The 23,010-nt window shown below is 39.6% G+C and overlaps 1 protein-coding gene across 14 annotated transcripts in view; it reads right to left on the bottom strand.

Moving 5' to 3' along the window:
• Positions 1-8,792: 8,792 nt before the first annotated feature.
• The window catches only part of FHOD3 (formin homology 2 domain containing 3), a 374,713-nt gene continuing 360,495 nt past the window's right edge, over positions 8,793-23,010 (bottom strand). For all 14 annotated transcript variants that reach the window (XM_063163493.1, XM_063163547.1, XM_063163530.1 and 11 more), the window contains one exon: positions 8,793-14,628. In XM_063163493.1, the coding sequence (XP_063019563.1) occupies positions 14,559-14,628 (70 nt within the window). In that variant the 3' untranslated portion in view covers positions 8,793-14,558. The remainder of the gene's footprint in view (positions 14,629-23,010) is intronic.

Here is a 23,010-nt window from a genome sequence, read left to right as displayed (position 1 = left end):
GGAAATAAGTCCATTTAAACAAGTCCCACGTGGTTGATGCCTGTTTACAAAGGTGTTTTTATGCATGCAGATCATCTGCTGGCATATGTTAGAGGCTGAGGAGGTGAAAACAAAATACTCACTTCTGCTAAGTGATGATTACCTTTTCTGAGCTGGGCTTTTCGTGCTCTAAAGGCACCAGTTAAGGACTTTGTTCAGACACATTCTCTTCTTTCTTCAGATTTTTGAGAGCTACTAAAATAAAAGCACAGCAAAATTTGGTTCCCTGCTTGTCCTGGCCAAGATATGATCTGCAGCATAGAGAGAGCACCTCACACCAAAGGAAAGATGCTTTTCAGCTTCATAAAACCTCTTTATCTAAGTGCTCTTGCACATCTCTCGAGGGTGCTGCTCCAGTTGAGGTCTGGGCGACTTGAGATGTCCTGGCACCTGTGTGAGGAGTGGCATCAGCTCTGCATTTCAGAGGCCTCCTTGATGAGAAGATAATCAAATGTATTCAGTATGCTGCAGTGGGAAATCCCCCACACAAAGTCCCTGGGGAAGTTTTCAGGATCACCTTCTAGAATTACTGGGTTTGGGCAGGCTGGGTTTGGTTTGGTTCTTTGTTTTGTTGTTTCTTTCCTTTTTCCATTTCTGCTCCACTGTATGAACATCTGGGCAAACTTGCCACATTGCACTGAGATGCAACTGGACAATAAATAAATACTAAACTCCTTGTTTGCACACAATGAAATCGTGGGAGTTGCAACTACTCCACCTGACAGCATGGATCAGTCCATTATAACATAAAAGACACACATTTTAGATGGCAGTGATATTTTGTATCCTCATACACCAACTTTAAATCTTCAGGGGTGACACAGAGAGAGTACTATCATTAAAAAAAAAAAAAAATCTCTCCAAGAACTTGTGGTCTATGTCAATGCCAATTCTACTTTGGGTATAACTATATGCACAAGGTTTATCACAGACAGTAACTTCTGCCAAAAGTTCTTTCCAAAACTGTGGATAATGCAATTTCTGCCAACTATAAGTAAAGACTTTGAAAACACAAACTGCTACAAGGCAGTTATCCTGCAACCACACTCCTCTAAGTTAAGAGTCTTGTATTCATTGGTTGCAGCATTTAAAATGTTGACAGGGCTGCTTTTAAGGCTTACGCATTTTTCAAGAAGTCATTTGCTATCATGTGCTACAAATTCAGAACATCTCAGAAGTATCTGTTGTTGAAAATCCACTTAAGAATAATGCAGGCTTTACTGACAGCCAAGTATTTTCAGACATTGGTGCACTCAGATTGCATTCACATTTTATAATGGGAACAAGGAAAGATTGCCTCTATTCCTTGTGCCTGTGGCAAAGTGCTGTTTTATCCTGCAGCTGTTCTGAACACAAGCATCCTTTGGTCTGGTTCAACATCACACTCTTGGTAAGCAACCCTGACTAAGTATTACAGAAACAATTCTGTATCCAATGGTACTACAGTCTTCTCTGAAATGCATTTACAGCTCCAAGTTGCAAAGATGTCTAATGTTCAAAGTAAAAGGAAGAAATTATCTTCTCCTTCAGTTTGTTCTGCTGAGGTCACACCTGTAGCTCATAGAAGCAAGACAATATAATTACATCAGAATGAAGAAGCACCAAATTCAACTTCTGTTTTTTGCCTATCTGCAAGTCCACAGAGATGAGTATACATAATTGCCTACAAAATTTAATCCATCACCTATTCAAAAACCATACATCCATTTACAGTCCAGAAGTGTCACATCAGAGCATTTTGTTTTAAACTACGTTTTACTGAGCATTACTGAACTCTTACCATGAGTATTGATATTAGCAGTAGCACCTTACAATCTTTCTGAAGTACAAGTGTTTTCTATAATTTTCCATATTGTCTTGATTTTTTCAATGGGATTTCAACAACCTCACTCTAGTAAGGCTCACAGACGTATCAATTTAACTTTTATTATTCCAGCTTCAGTTTTCTAGGTCTAAAATTCCCAGTGAAGATATTACAATAAGCAAACTGTAGATAATTTGCTTTTACCCAAGCAATTTCTATTCCTTACATCAAGATTTGCTTAGCCTTCCCATCTATTACCACTATATCTTAAAATAAGTTAATTTTCTTTCTTCCTTTTTTTCAGGAGGTTCACCAAGACTAATCACCTTTACAAAAACTGCTGGTTTTATTTTCCTCATCAAGAAATTCCAACTCCATTCTAATTACTTTGATTTTGCAGACTGGATTTTACAATGTGCCATCATATGTGCATCATCATGTCCTGTCCATCACTACAAATTTTACCTCCTTCTCTTTGACATTATGAGTTTTCTTATAACTTTCACATTGAAGTTCTCCTTTTCAAAGCCTCTACATTTGTCTGTGCCAGTAATCATAGAATAAAGTCAGAAAATTTTTGGCATGAACTAGAGGAGAGCATGAGCTTATTTGTCTCCCTCACTTGCTAGCAGTAGCTTCTCTAGCAGATATGAAGATGACATTAGAAAATGAAAGTTTCACCCTTGTTTCTGGACCCCAGGAAGGAAACACAGAAGAGGAGCACAGTGATATTAGTTGGCAAATGGGATGTGGTCAGGGCTCTGCTCTGAGGAGCCTCTTCTTACTCTTGGGCCAACACTCTGGTGTCAGGGATCACACAAGGAAACTTATAGATCACTTGCAATGAATTCCTGGAACCTTGTGCCAAAAAAAATAAAGAATGGACAGAAACAGTAACATATGATGATGAGTGACTGGAACACTTAAGCTGATGAAAGAGAAAGCCAACCATTTCCTACTTGCACTTAGAAAAATTTCTCAAGGACTTATTCTCTTTGTACTCTGGCTTTGTAAGGAAACTACCTCTAAATACTGCAGAGATGGCAATGTTGTCAGAAACAGTATACTTTCAGTAAAGATTTTTAAGAGTTTCCTGCAAATTGTGGTCCTTATATGCAGAAAACATACATATTTTCTACAAGCAAGCCTGCTTTCTCTCCACAATTACACCCTTTTAACTGCCAAGGAGAAAATGAAGCTGCTAACAGTCTGACTGGGGAGACCACAGAGCTTTTTGACTGTCATCTTCCTATTTCCTCTGATCAGATTTGGCAGCTGGGGATGAATTGCATTAAACTTTGCCTGTATCTGCTGACCCAGATGCTTTAGTAAGAGAGAATAACTTCTTCAGGGTGTACAAAGAGTGGCTGACATAGACAGCAACCCAAGGTTTGACTGAAGGTTCTGTGAGTGAGATCCCTGGCTGCAAGGGGAGTGATCAACAGCACATTCCCCTGAGCATCCAGAACCACTAACATAATCCCACTCCAACTTCTGCTTGCTTAGGGGAGGTAAATTTGCTACATTTGCTAAATCCTTCTAGCCGTGCACTGAAATACTTCTTACCAAGATCTGGTCCAATTTAAAGCACACTGCAGCCATCTCCACAAAATTCAGCCCCCAGCTAAGATGGGAGGGCTCTCTGTGCCCTCTTGCTGGGGCCAAAAGACTCTTTGGCATCTTGTCTGCAGCCTCCAACTTGTTCTTATCAATTCCAGTAGCAATAAATTCTTTTTTAGCCATCCTGAGGGTACAAAATGTTGCCTGAAGGAGCCCTAAGGCTACTTGATGTAAGGAAAAGAGAAGAGCATCTGATACCAGGGAGAATTTCTGGCTTTTTCTGTGTCCACTGCTGCTCCAATATAGGTAATGACAACGGGAGTCAGAGGCCATGATGCTGATGATGCTCAGCAGAGTCCAGCCTCTCAGAGCCTGAGGAATACAAACTCCTGGCACAGACAGAGGTGCAACAACACCAGCAGAACCACAGATTATCCCATATTCTCCAGTTAGGATTTTATTACAGCCCAAGAGGTGATGCCCTCACTGCCACACACAGAATTTGTGATTGTCTGAAGGCAGCAAGGCCCAGAGCAGCTCCTTTTTATGAGCCATGGCTCATTCATGTTGCACTTACATTTTTTCTCACCTCAAAAAAGAAGCCTTGGTAATTATCAAATTCTTAAAACAGATTAGATAGTCTGTTAGGGCAAATCCACTTAACAGCCTGTGTGATGTCCCCTTTCTTATCTTCTTTCTTTGTACATACAAGCTGCTCCTCCCTCCATATAATGACAGAGGTCATAATCAACCCCCTTCTTCTTGTCATGTAGTTTAATATAAAACTCCTCTATAAGTAAGCCTTTCTACCTTGCACATTAAGCTAAATGTCCCTTTCCCAGCCTTCCAACTCACTGCTGCCCTTGGGCTTCACTTAGTCCAACGCTTGAAAAGTTGCTGTTAAAATGATCTCTGCACTTTTCTTTGTTGGGTTTGCCTGTATAACAAAATAAGAATCTTGTCCTTGACTGTTTATTTTTACCTTATACTGCCAATTTTGGATTCCTTTCTGTTACCCAAATATCTTCTTTCCCAGTATCCTTTCTGCCACAGGGAGTGCTCTTTGATGGAGTCTGAATTTTCATATGTGACTTAGTGTTCCCCTTTACTGGGACTCTGTGAGGTTCTGATGTCTAAACACATAAGAAGTTGTGATTGTAGAAGAGAACACTAAGAACGCGTAAGAAATAGCTGCTGGTCATTCTTCAGGACATTCATATCCCAGTGTATTTAGATCTCCAGCCTTGTTGTTCGCAGAGCCATGCTCTGAAAGGTAGAAAGAGCAGTAAACCCTGCTACTTTCTAATAGCGTCAGTCCCCTCTACCAATAAATAATCTCCCAAGATAAACCACGCATATAACCATCTCATTTTCTTCCCACCTTGAAAAAATATGTTCTGAAGTCAAGATGAGAAGTTACCAGATTATAGAATCCACTTGCATATTCAAAAATTCCCTTGAGGTGTGACAGAAGCATAAATTATATAATGCTGTTGAGAGATACTTGAAAATACACATATTTATCCATTACATACCATGATGTAAGGTGCACTCTCAGATTAATTACTAATATCAAGTAACCTCAACTTTATGAATACCCTGATTACTAGAAAGATTTACAGGATATTATCAAACAATAAGCAATTAGCTCGTCATTATGTGTGCCAGCTAAGTAGTTCCTATCATAGAAAACTAAGAAAATCTGAAGATGATAGAAGTTAGCTTTGCATGGAGGATGCAGATTAGGAGAAGTAACTATTTACATTAAGCAAAATTTGTTGGCAAGAAACTTCTTAGGGTTCTTAAGACCAGCCTTAAACCTAAACTTGTTAATTTCTATTAAACTGTCTATCAGTGTCTTTCTGTAAAAAAATGGCAAAAATTTTGTAACAGTAAAAGAGTTTCTACTGAAATTTTGATTTCCTGTGAGGAAATTTACTGGTTGTCACATTCGATAGTAAAAGGAAAAAAAAACAAAAAAAGGCAACTGGCTGTTTCAGGTTGTTTTGTTTTCAGATTTTGCAGTGTTTTGGCTTCTAAAAAGATGCAGAATTTCCAGACCATTTAATTCTGGATGCTAACTGTGTTTTGTCCCACATGCTTGTAATCTGAACACATTTGAGATAATTTCTCTGGAAACAAGGATTCACTCTTTATTTTCAGGCTATGGTGTGCTGTCCATTCTTGAAAGAGAATTCCCCAGTGTAACTGGTAAGGTTAAAATGATTTAGGGCCTTTTTTGCCAGAGAAGAAATTCCATTTTCCATCTAGTTTAGCATTCTAATACTTATCTTTGGGGGTTTGATTCAGGCTTGCTGATGTCCATCAGGCTCTTTCCACTGCTCACAGAGCCAATATCATCAAATTTTCATTTGGCTTTTGTCACTACTGCCTGATTTTCAATCTACTTTATCATTATGCTCACAGCTAGTTTTATTTAGATCAGAACTGTTGATACAGGGATTATTTATTTATTTTTTATTAACCTGTGCAGCCGTTGCTCCCCATAATTAATGCAGTACATCTGGGAGGTGTTCCAGACAGACCTGTGTGAAGGCAGTCTAGCCCACATTCAAACAGGTATCTTGCCATTTTACAAGAAGAGTCCCCTTTGTTCTTGACTTTACTATGAGGTCAATAATTTTCCGTAAGTTTATGCGAGGAAAAAGTTTGTTGAAACAATATCCAGGGCCTCTTTTTAACAATAATTTTCCTTTGCTATATCTTGCCAAGATTATTTAAGCCTCCCAGTGCACATTTATAGGAAGCTTGGACAATGATGGAAGGAGGATTCATTTTTTTGAGATCTTGTTCAAGAGTCTCAATATTTCATTGCTTTATTAGAAAGGAGAATTTTTACCCTGCTGTAGCTCTCTGATTCCTGGGAGAAATGTGTTTTCACAGGTTACTCCAGGGTCCATAGTACTCACATTTACACCCAACAGGCAGCCATGGTTCATGCCTTTACAGTGGTGTACATACTCCAGAAATGGATCTATTCCAGACCTTTTGTCACATGCTGACCCCTCACCTGAGCCCTGCCAGGCTCTGGCAGAGCTTTGTGCTCCCTGTACCAGCAATAGGATTTCAAACCACTGCTGTAAAGCAAATGCAGAGCTCTTCCAAGATAGGCCTGGCTAATGCTGCCCACAGATGGAACGAGTAGGATATTTCCTGGAGGCTATGACACAGCTTTGACTCACCTTTGCCTTCAAGTTTGTCCAGTTTTAAGTGCTGTGGATTTTACTGACAGTTAATTTCCTTTGTTGCTTGCTAACTGCTGTTCTTCTTTTATTAAGTACGGAACAAAGAAAGGAGACGTACAGAAGTCAAGACTAGTCATTATGTCTGTTTTCTAGGCAGAAAGATCTGAACACTCACCAAGAGAGGGCTACAAACCTCTTTGCAAGATTTTGGCACATGCTTAAAGCATTTCTGCTCATTATAACACCAATTATAGAGCAGGATATGCCCACTGAAAGATCTCACCATCCCCAGTGCTGGTACACATCTGTACAGTGACACGTTCCACGGTGTTTTGCAGCTACATAACAAATTACATGCTCTGGAATTGGTCAAGCAAGAGAGCAGGCTTGGTGCAGCAGTGGGAGAGAGGTTGGTGTTGGAGAGAACTGGACTTTGAATCTCGGAAACTGAGAATTGGTAACTTTGAGCAGAATACCTCTTCAGATGGGTGAGTCCTGCTCCTACTCAAAATTCACTCAGAAAAGGCTGTGGAGAGGCCCTCACTGGCATGACACTTCATGTAGGCTGTGTTCCTTTTGGGATTTCCCAGCAGAGGTCTGTCTCATCAGAGCCATGCCAATACAGGCATCATTCTTCATTTCCTGCACAGGAACTTGCAAGAGGTGAAGTTTTGAGAACAGCCCTCTCCCTTTTCCAAACTGCATTCCCATCAGAAAACTTAGAGAAGTTATTATAGGAAAAAATAGTTTGGTTTTTTTCTTTAATTGTGTGTTCTCAAACTGTTTTGAAGGGTTTATAAACCAGGGCATGCAGCTTTGCAAGGATAATCTGCATACTTACTCATTCCCTGACTACAGGCCAGAGGCTTCTCTGTGACAACAAATGAGTTCTGACTGGGCACCAGGTCTGAAAAATATATGTATGCATTGTCACTGCACATCTGGAATTTAGAACTGCTAATGGATATGCTGTGATAGAAAAGTGTCTGGCCAATAAACTTGGTTTATATATTTATTTTAAAAAGCATTACCACATTTCTGGCTATTAGCCTTTCATCCTCCAGACTTTACACCAGTGCATCTGGAATGCTGAGCAGCTCTTTCAGGGATGCAGCCATATCCCAAAAAGCACCTTTTAATTTGAAATAACTTTAAAAACTAATTAAAAAGGAGGAAGGTTTACATACCTAGTCTTGTATATCAGATCCTACAATCTCAGAAACCACAGGTGAGAATTCTCTCTCAGACTCTCTGTCGACCAATTTTATTTTCCAGGGTGCTGCTATGAACATGTGCAGCTGTCTTTGAATAATATATTTTGACCTCTTTACAAGTACAACTCAAAAGAGCAATTGAGAGTTGTTTTTTCCCAGGACTAGCAGTGGAAGTCTGAGCATTTTGAGTTCCTACAAGTCACTTTGACCCCCTTGTCACCACACTCATTGAACCCTCAGGCAGAGCTCAGCTTCTGTAGGGGCAGGAACACCACGTTTGTCAACTCAGCCTCTCTCCAGTGCTGGGAAATAGCAGTAAAAGAAAGCATCAGAGACCAGCAAAGAGACAAAACTGCAAGAGCACTGCCTCTCCAGGCATGCTCATGAGCAGCCACCAGAAAAATACATTCCACAATGATGCACGAAGAATATTTCAGCCAAGTTGAAGGCAAGTCTTCTTTACAGACCACCTTTACAGCTCTGAAGCTCTGCCAGGGATGGTGTTTCACATCTGGATGCAGAGGCAAAGTCAAAAGCTTCCCCACATAGAGGTTGTCTTTCATCCTACTGATGTTTGCTTCTGTAAATCCCATACCTGTATGCTGTGTGCTCTGTGCACAGAGCATTTTTTAGGCAGGAGCCAACTCCAAGCTGATGACAGTCCCATGTATGTTTACGTGAGGATTTGTAGGGCTGGAGTACTGAAAGCCTGGACAACCAGAGACACATTTTCACTTTCCCCTCTCAAGATTAGGAATGAGGCTGAAACTGTGGAACTAGGTGTAAAGGATCAGCTTTTTATGATCAGGCCACTCAGATGGCTTACTGGTAGCTGTTTTGATGTCCACATGATGGCATTGCAGGCACATGGGGGAAACGAGGAAAAATAATTCATGATCCTCCTTCCCATCCATTTTTCCACCCAAGCTCCCATGATTGGCTTCATCAACAAAACCAGAACCAGCCCAGTCAGTGCTTTATAAAGCTTTATTGCAAGATGTGTTTACATAACGCTGTAGAGGTGAGCTTTTCAACTACTTATATCAAGAACTTTTGGACACTGGTCTGTGGTCAGTTTTCCATATTGACCCTGCATGGCACAGAAAAAAAAAATAGGGTGTGATTGGATCTTTCCAGACAGTTAAGTGGGAAGAGTGGGGGGAGAAGAGGCAGATAAATATAAAATCCCCCCTAGTTTACACTAAACATGACACAGCTTCTGAAGGATCAATACAAATGGTAGGTGAGTTTCGTGTGTAATAAAATCTTAAAGGAGTAATTCAAGTTCTTTATGAAATAGAACAGAAACAAAAATGCATTTTCATGGACAATTAAATTTAACACAGAATGAATTCACCTAAAATGAGAAAACAACAAACAAATCCAAAAACTCAACCAAAAGAACCTGTAGATAATATCTCTGACCATGCATGGCTTGTTTTTTAAATTACAATTCACAGAATAACACTGCTGGAGAGCCTATTTTACACTATGCTACACAGAACATGGAAAAACATGAGTAGTGACATTTACACAATTTTACATTATTTCTCCTTTGTCTAAGAAACACATCCTCTTCTACTTTACATTTTTTTTACAATTCCCAGCTCACAAAAAAAGGACACTATATGCGCAAAGACAGTCTTTAAAAAGGAGCAATGTATCCAATGCTACAAATAAACCTTTTCTTTCACAGAAGCCTCTGTATTAGATAGTGATTAAACAAAATATATCTCTATCTGCCACTCAATGTGAAATGGGACTAATTAGATTTTTTTTTTTTGGCATAAACATCAAACTATACATCTCTTAAACTCCTGGCTATGTAACTATTAAACTGTTTGCCAAAAACTTCCTGGGGTTTCACATCTTTCACATCTGAAATGCCAATTGAGCCAGTTGCTGCCCCAGTTGAAGCAAAGAAAGGTGGGCCTTACATGCTGTTCAAGTGTTTGTGAATGATTTTCAGTGGTTGCCTAAACCAAGCATTTTCTCATTCAAAAACCATTTCAGTTTATTTTCTTTCAGTGCCTGTAAGTACCTGACAGTTTTTCCTCCAGAGGAACATCAACATTTGTATCCCTTCCAGCTTAAACAAGTGTTTCTTGCATCCTGCTGCTGCAAGCACAGAGCCACCATCCGATTGTGTCCCAGGGTCAGGCTGCCCACCAGTGCACACTGAGCCCGCCTTGAAGGTAATGGGAGGATTGGAACATGTGCAGTGAGCTACAGGAGTGAAAAGGAGAGAGGAATATGCTCCTGCTTCTGCCTAACACCATGTCCCTGTGCATCCTTTGGATAGAGGCAGGCAGTGCGTGCGCCTGTCCATGAGCTGCAGTGGAAGGAGGAAGGATGAAGGATGAAGGATGTGAAACTGGTGGGCTGGCACTTTGTTCCCATTTCATCTCTGTGAAATCAAAGCATTGCAATAGCCACAGCTGCACAGTGAACCTGAACACAGACCGCTGCCCTCAGCCACACATTGTGGACAGCCACTGGCTGTGGTTACATCCCCAGGGAGGCTGCTGCAGGGCAGATGCCTGACAGAAGGAACCACTGCTGCACCTGCAATGGCATTGTGCCCCTGGGGGTTGTGGTGGTTGTTGAAATCCTCAATGTAACTTCTCAATAGCTTTTAGTGTTAGCCAGGGTACATTTAGAGCACAGCACACCAGGGATTTAAGGTGCTGTCCTGTAGAACCTTACAGAAGGTCCTTGCTGTTCACTCACATCATGACTGACTCAAAATTTCTGTTAAATTGGGACAATAACTCATACCTTGATATTCACATGTAAGTATCTATTAAACTAAAGTCAAATTCTTGTTTATCTACAAAACTGATGTGTTATTTTGCTGACAGAATCAACCAGTGAAAAGATTCACTGAAAAAGGGTGTCAAAAGAGAAAAAAAAAGTATTTTTAAAATCATGTTTGAAGCTACTTCCAGTATTTAAGGGAGAAAGAAAGACCCTCACTAAACCACCTTTTTTTTGTTGATTTTGGATTCTGGACAAGGAGCTATCAAACAGAAAGGTCATACATAGCAGCCAAGGGGCTATAAAACATCTGGAATCCATGAATCTGGTGCCTGGCCTGACTGAAGAGTGAAGAGCAATGAATTTAACTTTTGTGAGGGATCTTTTACTCTCGAGTGTGGCACACAAGCATTCCCTGGGGGTTTCTTCACTGCAACTGCTACTGAGCGTTGTCTCCATTTGGGAGTGAGATTATAGAAAGCATTTGCATGCAGTCTGCTTTTAAACATTAAGTGAGATGAAAGAAAATTAGGATAGCTTCCCTTTGGAGGTAATTTCATGTGCTAAAGCTTACCTCAGCAGCCAGATCAGGAAGGCTTTATGGTGGCAGTCAAGCAGACACAGTGCTCTGGGCACTGCATCTGCAGCTGACTGTATCTATCGGAAAGGAAAGAGAGGTAGTTATTATGGCTGCAAGTGTTTAAAAACAGCCTTCATGGATCTCTGAGTGAGAAATGGGAACATGTGTTACTACACTGTGTATCTAAGATTTTTATATTTGTCAGAAACCAATCCATATCTCACACAAAACTTGTCTTGTAACAAGTGTTACATCCTTATGGTAAGTTCTTCCAACGATGGAAGGGCAGGCAGTAGCTCAAAACCTGAAGATTATAACCTCCCTAGGCAGAGGGAGGCATACAGATATAATGAATTCCTCCACTTCATCTGGAATCCACTAGTTAGATGAACGGGAAGAAATGTTATTTCCACAGTCAGGGCATGCTGGCACTCTGGAGGAAATACTGCCCCCTTACAGATTAGTCAGTCTTTTTTATCAGGAAACAAAATGGAAATCTCTCCTATAGTTACTGGGCTACACTGAGTCTGATCATCTTGTTGCAATAAATGGTGAGGACAGTGGAATTTATCTGACTGTATACTAGTGCATAAACAAGACCAAGTTATTCCTCAGAAAAGTTGCTATCAGTTTTACAGATAGAGAGCACAAACTGAAAAACGAACGCCATGGAAGAACAGAAAAGGAACAATCTGCTTCACATGCAAGACACATCCAGAGAATCTGAAAGAAACCACCATTTTTTCCCACCGAACATATCCCAACCTCTATTATTCCCCATATATAATATTCTCCTTGGTAAGGAGCATATAAAATTTTGCACAATTTAGAAAATACATCTGACCAACCATTAGGAATTCACCAGCGTTGGTATGTCTCAGAGACAGATGCCGTACTATGCTTAAATGAAACACAAATTTGTTCCCTGTTAGAAAGTGGCCACCAATAGCCCAGTGGTCACCAATTATGCACATTCAGCATATTTTAATTAAAATATGAATTTTTAAGGACTTGTTTGATTTTCTCCCTCCAATCAAATATAGGATCTTTGACAGCATAAATGTGCTTCATTGCATTTTTGGTTTTTTATCACTTAGCAAGTAGGACAGTTCAACATGACCATTTACATTCAGGGTGTCTTCCTCTTGTTTCAGACTTCAAACACCTCCACGAACCCCCATTACCTTCAGTTCTTTGTTCTAAACATCCTTAAGCAAGATTTTAAAAGTCCATAGTGGTGAGCAGCACATAAAGATCCACTTCAAAATCCAGATGCTCAAAGGTCTTGCCTGTTTCACAGTGAAATTAGTTATATGCCATTTCTGTTTCCTAACCAGCTTCTTCCTTTCCACAGCCCTCATATACACAACGTATTGTATTGATTACCCAACTACTGCCTCCTGTCTACTTGTAAATTTGGCTTTTTAACAAATTAAGGGGAAAACCACATCAAACTCAATGCTGTTCTTAAGAACCATTGTTCATTAGTGACTTTTTATTCCATGGGAGATTCAAGGCATCGGCAGATAAAGAATGAAATGTTACAATCAAGAGGTGGACAGCATAGGTAGGATGTTCAGCCACAGGTCTCCCTGCAGTGTTGCCAGCTGCCTGGCTCTGCCATCACTTGGATGCTGTGCTCAATGCAATGTGATGGATGACCATGGTTTCAGAGGTTTATTGTGTTTGGTTCAACTCTCTTGAACAATCTCCACTGACTATCCTGTCCTTAAAGAGAGCAGAGTAGAATAACCTGAAGTACCTACCTAGCCTGGGTGCCAAAAGTAACATTGCTATGGCATTAGGACCCCAGCATAGACTATTATTTAACTCTATTTTCCAAGTGTGTTTTGCAGCCAAAATGGAACCCTGTTACCATGACTAAACTGCTGCAGCTCCTCAGTTAACCAGCTTGAACAAAGTCTCAGTTGTTACTGCTGTGCAGACATACCCTTAATCTTAGAGGCTAAGGCAATGGAAAGAGACAATCTTGTGCATCCTTGAGGATCTATTGGACATATACAGACTTTGGCTTAAGAAGTTCCCTTTATGTTATTGTTGTTTGCAGTTCTCTTTAAAATACTTCAGCACTGGCTGGGGTGACTGTTCAATTCTTCTTCACTGCTGTACATGTCCTCCACTTCAAGGCAGATGAGTTGACTAAAGGTTCTTCAAACATGCTGAGGGCAGTTATAAAAGTCTGTTATAAAACTGTGAGATAAGGGCAAAGATATTGGAGCTGTTTACTGTGGTACCCACTCCACTGGTATCAAGGATAATCACAAAAAACCAGTAAAGAACAGCAAAAACACAGCAGGCTTTTTAGCAGGGCTATTTCATATTCAGATTCATTAAACTGAAATAAAATCACCACCACATTATCTTGCAGCAGAGAAAAGCAGCATGAAGGGCACAGGCAAGTGAACAAAACTTCTTGATCTTAGCATTCAAATGCACTTATCGAGTATGTAAAATTGCTGACACAGATCTCTCTGAAACTGTACAAATGCAGAGTACAACCACAGCTCAGCAAGAGGGGGGAATTGTGTTCTCTCCTCTGTGTGCATGCTGCTATGTACAGTGTGGGTGTGCATTAATGCACATGAATTCAGGATCCTAAACTCTCCATTGTATTGCAGGCCATGGCCTGCCCCACAGGGTGAATCACACTGAACAACACTGAGTTCCTGCAAAAAAGACATTCTTTTCCTCCTGTCCAGGTGGAACGGTAAGGCCCCACAGTGAAAATCATGCTCCAGCTGGCTTCAGCAAAAGCATGATTTCACACCATGACTGCATATGTACAGATACATGCACACATGTCCACACATTCATTCTGTACATATACAAAGGTACACATACATTTTTACATTCTTTGGAGGCAAAATAATAAAATACCCAACAAACCACAGGGTTGCACAGACTGTGCATCTTTGCTTAATGAATCTGCTTGAGGGAAATATGTGTTGCTGTAACAGGAGTTATTTTGCCTCTTTAAGGACTGTTCCTTGCATTGACAAAACACCATACATTTACAATGACTAAAACAGGGCACAAGGAAAGCCAACATAAACACAGCTCACATAATGACAGATAACTTAGAGAGCCCCCTCCTACCCACATGAGGAGAAGAAGAAGCCATGTGCTTTCACTTAGGAACACTCAAATGCTTCCTCAGTTACCGTCTGGATGTCATGCTGAGCTGTGGCACACCCTTCTTGTGCCCTGGATGTGGGGTTTTGCTTTTGTTGCTTACTGAAATTGAACTAACAGAGGAAGGGATGTTGGGAGCAGCAGAGGAGGCTGGCAGTCCAATGCCATGCTGAAGGGGTGTCAGCCTGTGTGCTTCAGATGATCGGCTCTTCTTGTGGCCACCTCTGGGATGTCAAACCTGCATCTCAGAAGTGCTGATGAGGCCCAGTGCTTTGGCTTCTTCTGGTGTTAGCCCACTCTTTAGTGTCCTTCTCACTGCACAGTCGTCAGTTCCAAAAGCAGACAAAACAAAAAAAAAAAACAAAAACCCAAACAAAACAAAGCAAAAAACAAAAAAAACAACAGAGAAAATACAAACAATTAGAATCAGTAATTACACAAGACTTTCAGCGGAAAAATCCCCTCTTAACATGCAAGCTCAATCAAATCAAAAGTTTCTATCTATTTAGGGCCTCAAGTTCAGAAACAAAAATGCCCTATGCCAAACTCATGGGAGCATCAACATTAACTCCAAACAGTCAGGCAAAAATACATTTGTCATTTGACATTTAGTCAACAAAAAGTCTTAAGGAAAAATACCCCAGCTTTTTAAGAATTTTTTTCTCTGAAATTGTATCAGTTGATTTTCAGTCCATAGCAAGTATCATCTACCCTATTATTTTATAATTTCATAAGAATTTTTAAAAAGAGCTTTGGGATCTTTACAGGGACCTATTGAATTTATCACTGTTAAATCCTTTGACAATATTTTGATTTGTAAAACTCCCCCCCCGCCCAAGTTAAAAGATTATAAAAATAACTACTTTATAGTTGATTAAAATCATTAAAACAACTGTTTTCATACGTGCTCCCCTTTCTTTTATAATGTTCCCCCATCCTAGTGCCATTTGTGTCATCTTTGCTATTGGTAGTTTGCAGCATTTCAGCTGAATTTAAATGATAAATCTAAGCCAAAATCTTGTTTCTTAATTTTCCATAGAGTGTTCTGAACACTAGCCCTGACAAGAGTTTTAAAATTTGTGATTGCCTTTTTTATTGAGAAACAAGTGACTGTGACTGCACACATTCAGCATCAGTGTCCTCCTAGTTTCACTGGTGCTTTGATTTTCAGGTGGATGGGCTTTAATTCAAGACACAAGTGGGGTGTTCATACTTTATTGTTCCTCAAGTGCAAAATGCACATTGAGAAGTTCAAGCTTCATGCAAAGCATAAACAGTGACTTAATACTGAACAGAATACATTTAGAGCCTAGAAACAGTGAACTATAGGGGAAATTAATCTTAGAGAAACCAATTGCAAAGAGTGGTCAAGGAGCTCTCGCATCATTTAGCACAATTAAGATCTCTCATTTAATGAGATATTCAGTCCATGTAACTGAAACTGGGTGGTCACACTCAAGGGTTGAACAGGAGAGAGAAGGGAATGGATTGGCATAGAAAACAAGGGGATAAGATAAAGGAAGAATATGGCATATCTGAACATTTGATACCATGCAGGTTGAATGAATGGGGTTTATTTCTGATTATCAAACCACTTTCATCAGATACTGAGGTTAATCAAATGAGCTGGGAATGCCACATTTCTAGTTCCTCCATTATCAAATCCTTACTTGTAAACATTTTTCCAAAGCTCACTCCTTTCTCCTAGATTATTTGTATTATTAAACACCACCAGGGGTCTGCATGACAGCCGTTTAGGATACCCAGTTTTTCCTACAGTACCGATCAGCAACATCTCCCAAGTTTACCAACACTTAGCTTTAAGCACTGCAAGGTCAAATGAAACTGCCAAAACTAGGTTTAAGAAAGACCAAAAAAGTACTACCAGGAGAGAGAAAATGCTCTGGTCTCCTTGCCTTGGTAAACAACAGCCAACAGGACTTTTGAGTCAGTTTTTATCACTGTCACTCTTTCTAGCTTCTCAGATTTGATATGCAAAATGCCCATGGTGATAAGTGGTAATTTCTAGACATAGGCTGTGGAAAATCTTAGGATCTTAATGTCTCAGTGAATCACCCAATGCTCATTTCTGTATCAAAATGAACTGGTATCAGAAGTGGAGGAAAAAATCCAAGGAAGTTGCAGTAGAAACATTTCTTTCATATTAAACCCAAAGATTTCCCTGTGTATTTCACCTGCTTATCTACCTACTCTGCCTCTGCCCTGAATGCTTTTTTCTTTACCCTGTGTAACATCAACAGCCAAACATGGACCGTAGCTTGTTTGGCCACCAGACAACAGTGTCATGCTAAAAAACACAGGGGACCAAACTTTCCCAGGGTGGCTATCTAGATGAAATTTTATCTTCCCACTGATGCAAAAATGAACTGGAAAACCAAATGTGGAATGAATTTCCATGTTTTAGACACTTCTGTGGAAGTGTCAAACCAAATGCATTCAGGACTGCTCCCACACATATCCCCAGCTCTCTCAGACCACAGTCAGTCAGTCAGTCAGTCAGTCACTCACTCACTCACTCACTCACTCACTCACTTACTCACTCACATTTTCAAGTTAAGCACAGTAACTACGGTAAAAAAAGCTATTTTTTTCTTGTCAGACAGGAAGAGAACAAATTGTTATTCCTGTTTGTAAACATTTCACAGGAAATGATGTACTCTGGTAAAACTGGTTAGGTATCAGACTAATCTAATTTCTGCTCTTATTAATGATAAGATAAATCTGGAACAACCTTTGTTAGGTCAGTACAATTGCTACTGCACAAATAATTGAGCTGAGAGTCTGTGTAACAACTGAAAGGAAAATGAGAGCCTCTGTAAATCCTACCAAGCAGGACACAGTTGCTAAATTCCTCCATCAGCCTGAGTGAGAGAATTACTAGTTTACTAGGAAAAGCCAAATGGATCTACAATAATATATAGGTTTCTTTGAGGCAAACTACAGGAGTTTATATTCAGAAACCATAATTAAGAGTTAAAATACCATGGTAGAAACCATCTTCATGGAAAAGCAAGTAGTCTTCTTTATGTTAAACAAGATAAGTCTCTGAATCTCCAGATGCCTACCTTCCAAACATACTAAAGTACTAGACTGATGTCTTTTTGTATCAACCCTTTAATGACTGAAGGAGAGAAATCCTGTATGTAGCAGGTGGTAAAGATGAGTGCCCTTTTCTGGGTTGGCTGTATGATTCACACAAGAAGTCTGAAGACCAATCTCACACTTGTATTTTTTGTGCCACTGCAAAACAAGTAGGAATGGCAATATTCAATGAATTGCTGGGACATATGCAGCTGTAATTAAACAAAACAATCCCAAGTTCTAACTTGGCTCTCCTTTAATACAGAGAACGATAACTTGGGTTTAAAATATTACAGGGACTTAAGCAGGAAATTTCCAGCAGGAAAAAAGAAAAATAAAGAGGAAAAAAAGAAAGAGAGCTTCAAACAATGCAGAATTTTGTGGTCATAATGAGATTGTCAAGAAAATAATAAAAAGCAAAGATGTGAAGAATATTTTCAGTGACAGAATGATTCCCATAAAAACTGATGGCTACTGACTTGTATAAACTAAGCATGTGGGGCCAAATACTGCAATATGCTGTGGCTACTGGCAAGATTAAAGCTGTCCACCATCAATAGGCAACTGGAAGGATAACAGCTGACAGAACCATGGTCCAGACTCAAATGAGGGAATTCTTAACCCTATAATGTAACAGGCCAGTATGACACAAATGAAGCCACTTAGTGTTTGAAGTATTATGTACTTAGGGAGATGAAAGTAGTTTAATAAAAGGTCTCTTTGTATAAAAATTGTATCTACTATACAGAGATTACAATATATTTCCTCATTTGAAGATACAGTGGATGGGTGCAGCATACATAGTAATACAAGTTCCAGCCCCACTATTCTCTGCACTGATTTGTTGAATATAAAGGCTTGTGGGTGATGAAACCAGGAGAAGGCTGAGTTATCTACAGGAGCAAAAACTGCTGTGGGAGATGGGTGAACCTTGTCTTGACATTCTGTTACACAGATGTCCTCAGTAATTTGTCTATTTCCTCATAAAGCTTGGTAGGGTTCCTCTACCTTAGGTCATGAACATGTTCTGTCATCAAAACTGAATGCAGGGAGATGTTCTCCTTCCATGTTTTATAGAAAATGCAAAATTACATTTCTCAACCTAGGTCTTCACTCTCCCTGCTTCACTGAACTTTGTCATGTTTCTAACTGGACTAGACATAATATCTTGGCTTGTAAAACTCTTGGCCTGCTGCAGATCACATTAAACTGAGTTATGGAATGCATTTTGGAGGCAGTGACAATAAAAATAAGACTTTCAAATGACCTTTTAGGTTCTTTGAGCAATTTTTAAAACATTTGCTAAAGAAACATAACACGGAGAGAAAATAACTTTTACTCTTGTCACAAGCAAAGCCTGCTGAGATCCCATAACCAAGAAACTAAATGTTGTTTTTCTGGGGTTAGAGTGCATTATTAATAATGAAATCTAGAATTCTATTTGATATTCTGGCACAATGCAGTGTGCTTAGGATGAACTCAATGACTTTGACTGTTGGGTCAAAATCTACAGAGACATACAGCCCTTTCTTTATGCTGGAAAAGTTTTTAAAAAGAGTAATTCCTGAAGAATAACTTTTCTCTTGGTCAGAGAACATAATTACCTAGTGTTTGGTTGTTTCTTTTAAGAGCAAATAGCACTTCAAAATCCTCTCTCCATACTTTTCCTTTTTATTTTTTTTAAGATTCAACAAAGAGTAGAGATCAGTCTGGCTGGCACCATTTGTTCTTGCATTTGCAATGGCTTTTGGCATGTGTGTCTACATTTGTGTGAGTCACTTGTAAGGCAGATGTGACCGTTCTCCTGCTCAGGCAGGAGAGTGCTATTCCTCAGAATAGCACTCAGAATGAGTGCTATTCCTGCTACAAAGATGTGGCAGCCACAGAACTTTGCCTTAATCCCAGCTGCAAAGGTAAAGCAGCAAGTTGCTGATTTGGAATGAAGAAAATTCCACATGGTGTAAATTACACAGTGAGGACAGCAAAAAAGGCAGATTATAAGAGACAATACAGGCCAGCTCCATAATCTCATTTCATTAAATGTATTTTAGGTTATTTTTTCTGTTACCTATCCACATACAGCTTGCACTCTTAAGTCTATGTTTTCATATATTTACATTTAACATATTGTTTTGGACTTTATTACAGTGAGTCCAGCAATGGCAATTTCCAACTCAAAAGTTCAATCCATACAGTCTTGTTCCTATTTTCTTATTTTAATCCTTGTCATATTTTTATGCCACAGTCTGTATAAGTTATGTTTAATTATGCATATATCATTGCTTAATATGAGTAAGCCTAAATGCTTCATAGAAATGCTGTAACATTTTGTGTAGCGATTTTCTTACAGAGATTTGTAGGTGAATTTTTGGAGTATATCACACACTTCTCTGATGAAGTACAGACAACTGAAATGTGGTCTTTGTCTGGGTCAGCCACATAGAAAGCTCTCAGAACCAACACACTGTTATGCATTATTATTCTGTAGTTTTGCTTTAAGTCCTGTCAGCACTTCACAGAGGGCACAAGTCTTTCCTAACAAGAAATCTAGTAGGTAACAACCACCTTTGGGTGTTACTTATGGTGGCTGTGAGATAAAGAGGAGTCTAGCAGTGGGAAAGGACAAACTGGCACTTTATAAGGAAAGCTAAATTTGCTTTTTTCATCTCCAGGTGGCTTATATTACAGGGAACAAAAAGTAACATTGCTTTAGAGAACCTGGGCTGCAGATGAAGAGCATATGTGTTTTCAAAGTAATATTTAACATGTAGTTGAAACTGTTAAAGTTTCTAACTTTATGTATTTCACAGATCATCATTTACACAGTCCCAACAGTAGGGCATAAAAGATTTAACTCCTTCCTTGAAAGACCTCTGTGACAAAATCCCCTTAATTTACATGAATTCCACTATGAAGAGTTACTACTAAAAGCAATCTTGCTGCCACCTCTTTCATAATTTCTCCACCAGTCAGAAGTGATTCCACTAATAACAGGTAAAGCATCAAGAGTATAAAGCTCACCAGCAACCAAGGCTGCATGACTGAGTATACAGTGAGTCATGACTGAGTCACTACACACTGTTTTCAAGACCAGATTGTGCATTAAATATGTACAGGTTGGAAAAAGACAGGAGATGGGATACAAAAAGCAAATAATCTATTGTAAATGCTTAAGGCCTGCAGCCTTTACCTTTTATTTGGAATTTTAAAATGACCCACTAAAGGTATTTATCAAGCTCTGAACACTGAGATGTCTCTTGGAGAGTGACTTGGCAGAGGAGTGTGACCAAGCTTGAGCACCTGGACTCTGCAGAATGCAAATTAATTATTCCCATTAGGAATCCACGCTGGGGAATAAAACAGTAAATGGCATCCTCTCTGTGAGCCCATCAGATGGAAAATAACTGTGATCAAAACAATCTTGTAAATTCACTGATCAGATGGTGTTATTCTGCTTAGAGAAAGCCACATATACATATATATATTTTCTTAATTTTTTGTTTCTTGGCCACAGTGCTGGGACAAGATAAATGCAAAATAGCTTTTTGTGAAACATGTTTCTTCTTCTTCTAGGAGAGACTTCCCTCCAAACACTGACACTCGTGTCCAAGCAAATCCCTGCCTTCCCAGCTCCTCCTGCTAATCTCCTTGGTGGCAGCAGAGGGCTCCCTTTGGCAGCTGTGGCAGCGCCCTGCTCCGGAACGCCACACGGGGGATGCTGTTTGTTTGCTGCGCTCCTTCAGAAAGGCAGCATGAAAGCTGCCCTGCACCTCTCTGCCTTCTCTCCTTCTCAGATGAGGTGCTTTCCGGAAGAACTCAGTGATTTTTCCAGCCAGCAACTCACTGCCGCTGAGTTCTTACTAGGATTGATGTTTTACTAGAAAGACATGATCTTTCAGGAAGGAAGGATGACAAAAATAAGGAATAAATTACTGACTGAAGAAGCATTTGCAACTTACTTTAATACCGAGAGAAAGCAAACAAAATACATATCCTATCAACTTTGGATTAATGGTGTGCAAATAAGCTATCCCCATTTTTTTAGACAGTTAAAACTTAGGTATCTTACTTTTGGGAATGAATCCTGTGACAAGAATTCAAAAGCCTTTCCTGTTAAAGATATCAATTAAAATTAAATCAGAGGACAATATAGATGAATTGACTGATGCAGTGAATGGCAAATTGGCAAAAGTGAAAACAATTTGTATGTCCTATAAGATGCAAACAAATGGAGTAAGTATTCCTTCCTACAGAACTACAGTTGAAAAAGTAGCAAAACTGTGTAGCATAATGGTATTTATATAGAAAATGCCAATGCCAATATGCTGTGATCAGGGAACAGGAACAGCTTTTTTCCTACATATAATACTGATAGCACTTTCTCTTTATCAGCTGCTCATCTCCTGCAGGTTCCCCTGCATTACCTTCAGCTTGTTCTCTCCTGAAATTAAGGAAGTGCCACTTGGCTAAGAAGAGTTGGCCAGAGAGATTCCAGCACTTCTAAGTCCTTGTCTAGAAGCCCATGGGAAGTTGCATTTGGTTCTCCCAATGTTGGAGACACGGCACAAGGATGGCCTGCCTATGCTGTCAGATCCTGGGGGGACACTGGCTTCCCCTGGACAGACACTTGTCCCATGAGGTGACAGCTACTCTAAAACCACCTGGGACCACCCATCTTAGCAGCAGTTTTCTCCTTGTTCCTGCACCACAACCCCTGTGCTTGGGTTGTAATGTACATGTACATGTGAATGTGTAGTGTTCCTATCTCTCTTCTCCCTGTGAAGTGAAATAAATAGGGATAAAAGATATGTAGCTTTTGTAGACATTGCATATTTAATTCTGACTTACCACATCAATGCAAAGACTTCTTGCCCCTTTTTCAGGTGATGTATTACAATAATACTGCCCAGTTTTAAGCAAATACTACAGTCCACAAAATCTCTAAAAGTGGTACAGGAATCCAACATAAAGTTAAGGAATGGACATATTGGTGCAGCTAGGATAATTTGTTATGTGCCCTCTATTAACAACAAAAAAAAAAGAAAAAGCTATTTTAATCAGAAAGTTTGAGCCTAGGAGCACCAAAAGAAAAAATTTCTATCAGAATAATACTCATTTTAGAAATGACTCACAGATTCCTCTAAAATAGTGAGTGGAAAATGAATTTAAGCCTCTTTCACAATCCATTTTTTAAACCAGCCTTTCAAAAACCCTTTTGTTTTGAAGGCTACATGATGTAGAATTGTACAGGATGATTGCAAGTTCCCTCTACATTGCTAGGATCAGGCAAACACTCTTGAGCAAACCCTGAGGTATGAGAGAAATGGTCTGAAACTCATGGAGACTGCCAACAAAATATGTAGGTACTATATATCTGAACATGCAAAAAGTAGAATGTCTACCCCTATCTGTCAAAATCAGGTATCTTAAAAAAAACCTATTGAAAAACCCCACAATACACATTGTAAAGCAGAAACTGAACACTTTACAAATAAATGTGGGCCAACTTAGAAATGGTATTGACATCAATTACAAGGGACAAAACTGAAAACACAGAACCAGCTATTCAGCCTCAAGAGTTAAATAAATTTATAG

Source organism: Melospiza melodia, chromosome 1 (genome assembly GCF_035770615.1).
Source record: "Melospiza melodia melodia isolate bMelMel2 chromosome 1, bMelMel2.pri, whole genome shotgun sequence".
NCBI classification, from domain to species: domain Eukaryota; kingdom Metazoa; phylum Chordata; class Aves; order Passeriformes; family Passerellidae; genus Melospiza; species Melospiza melodia.
Note: the sequence above shows the minus strand (reverse complement) of the source record. Positions and strands in the feature narration are given on the sequence as shown.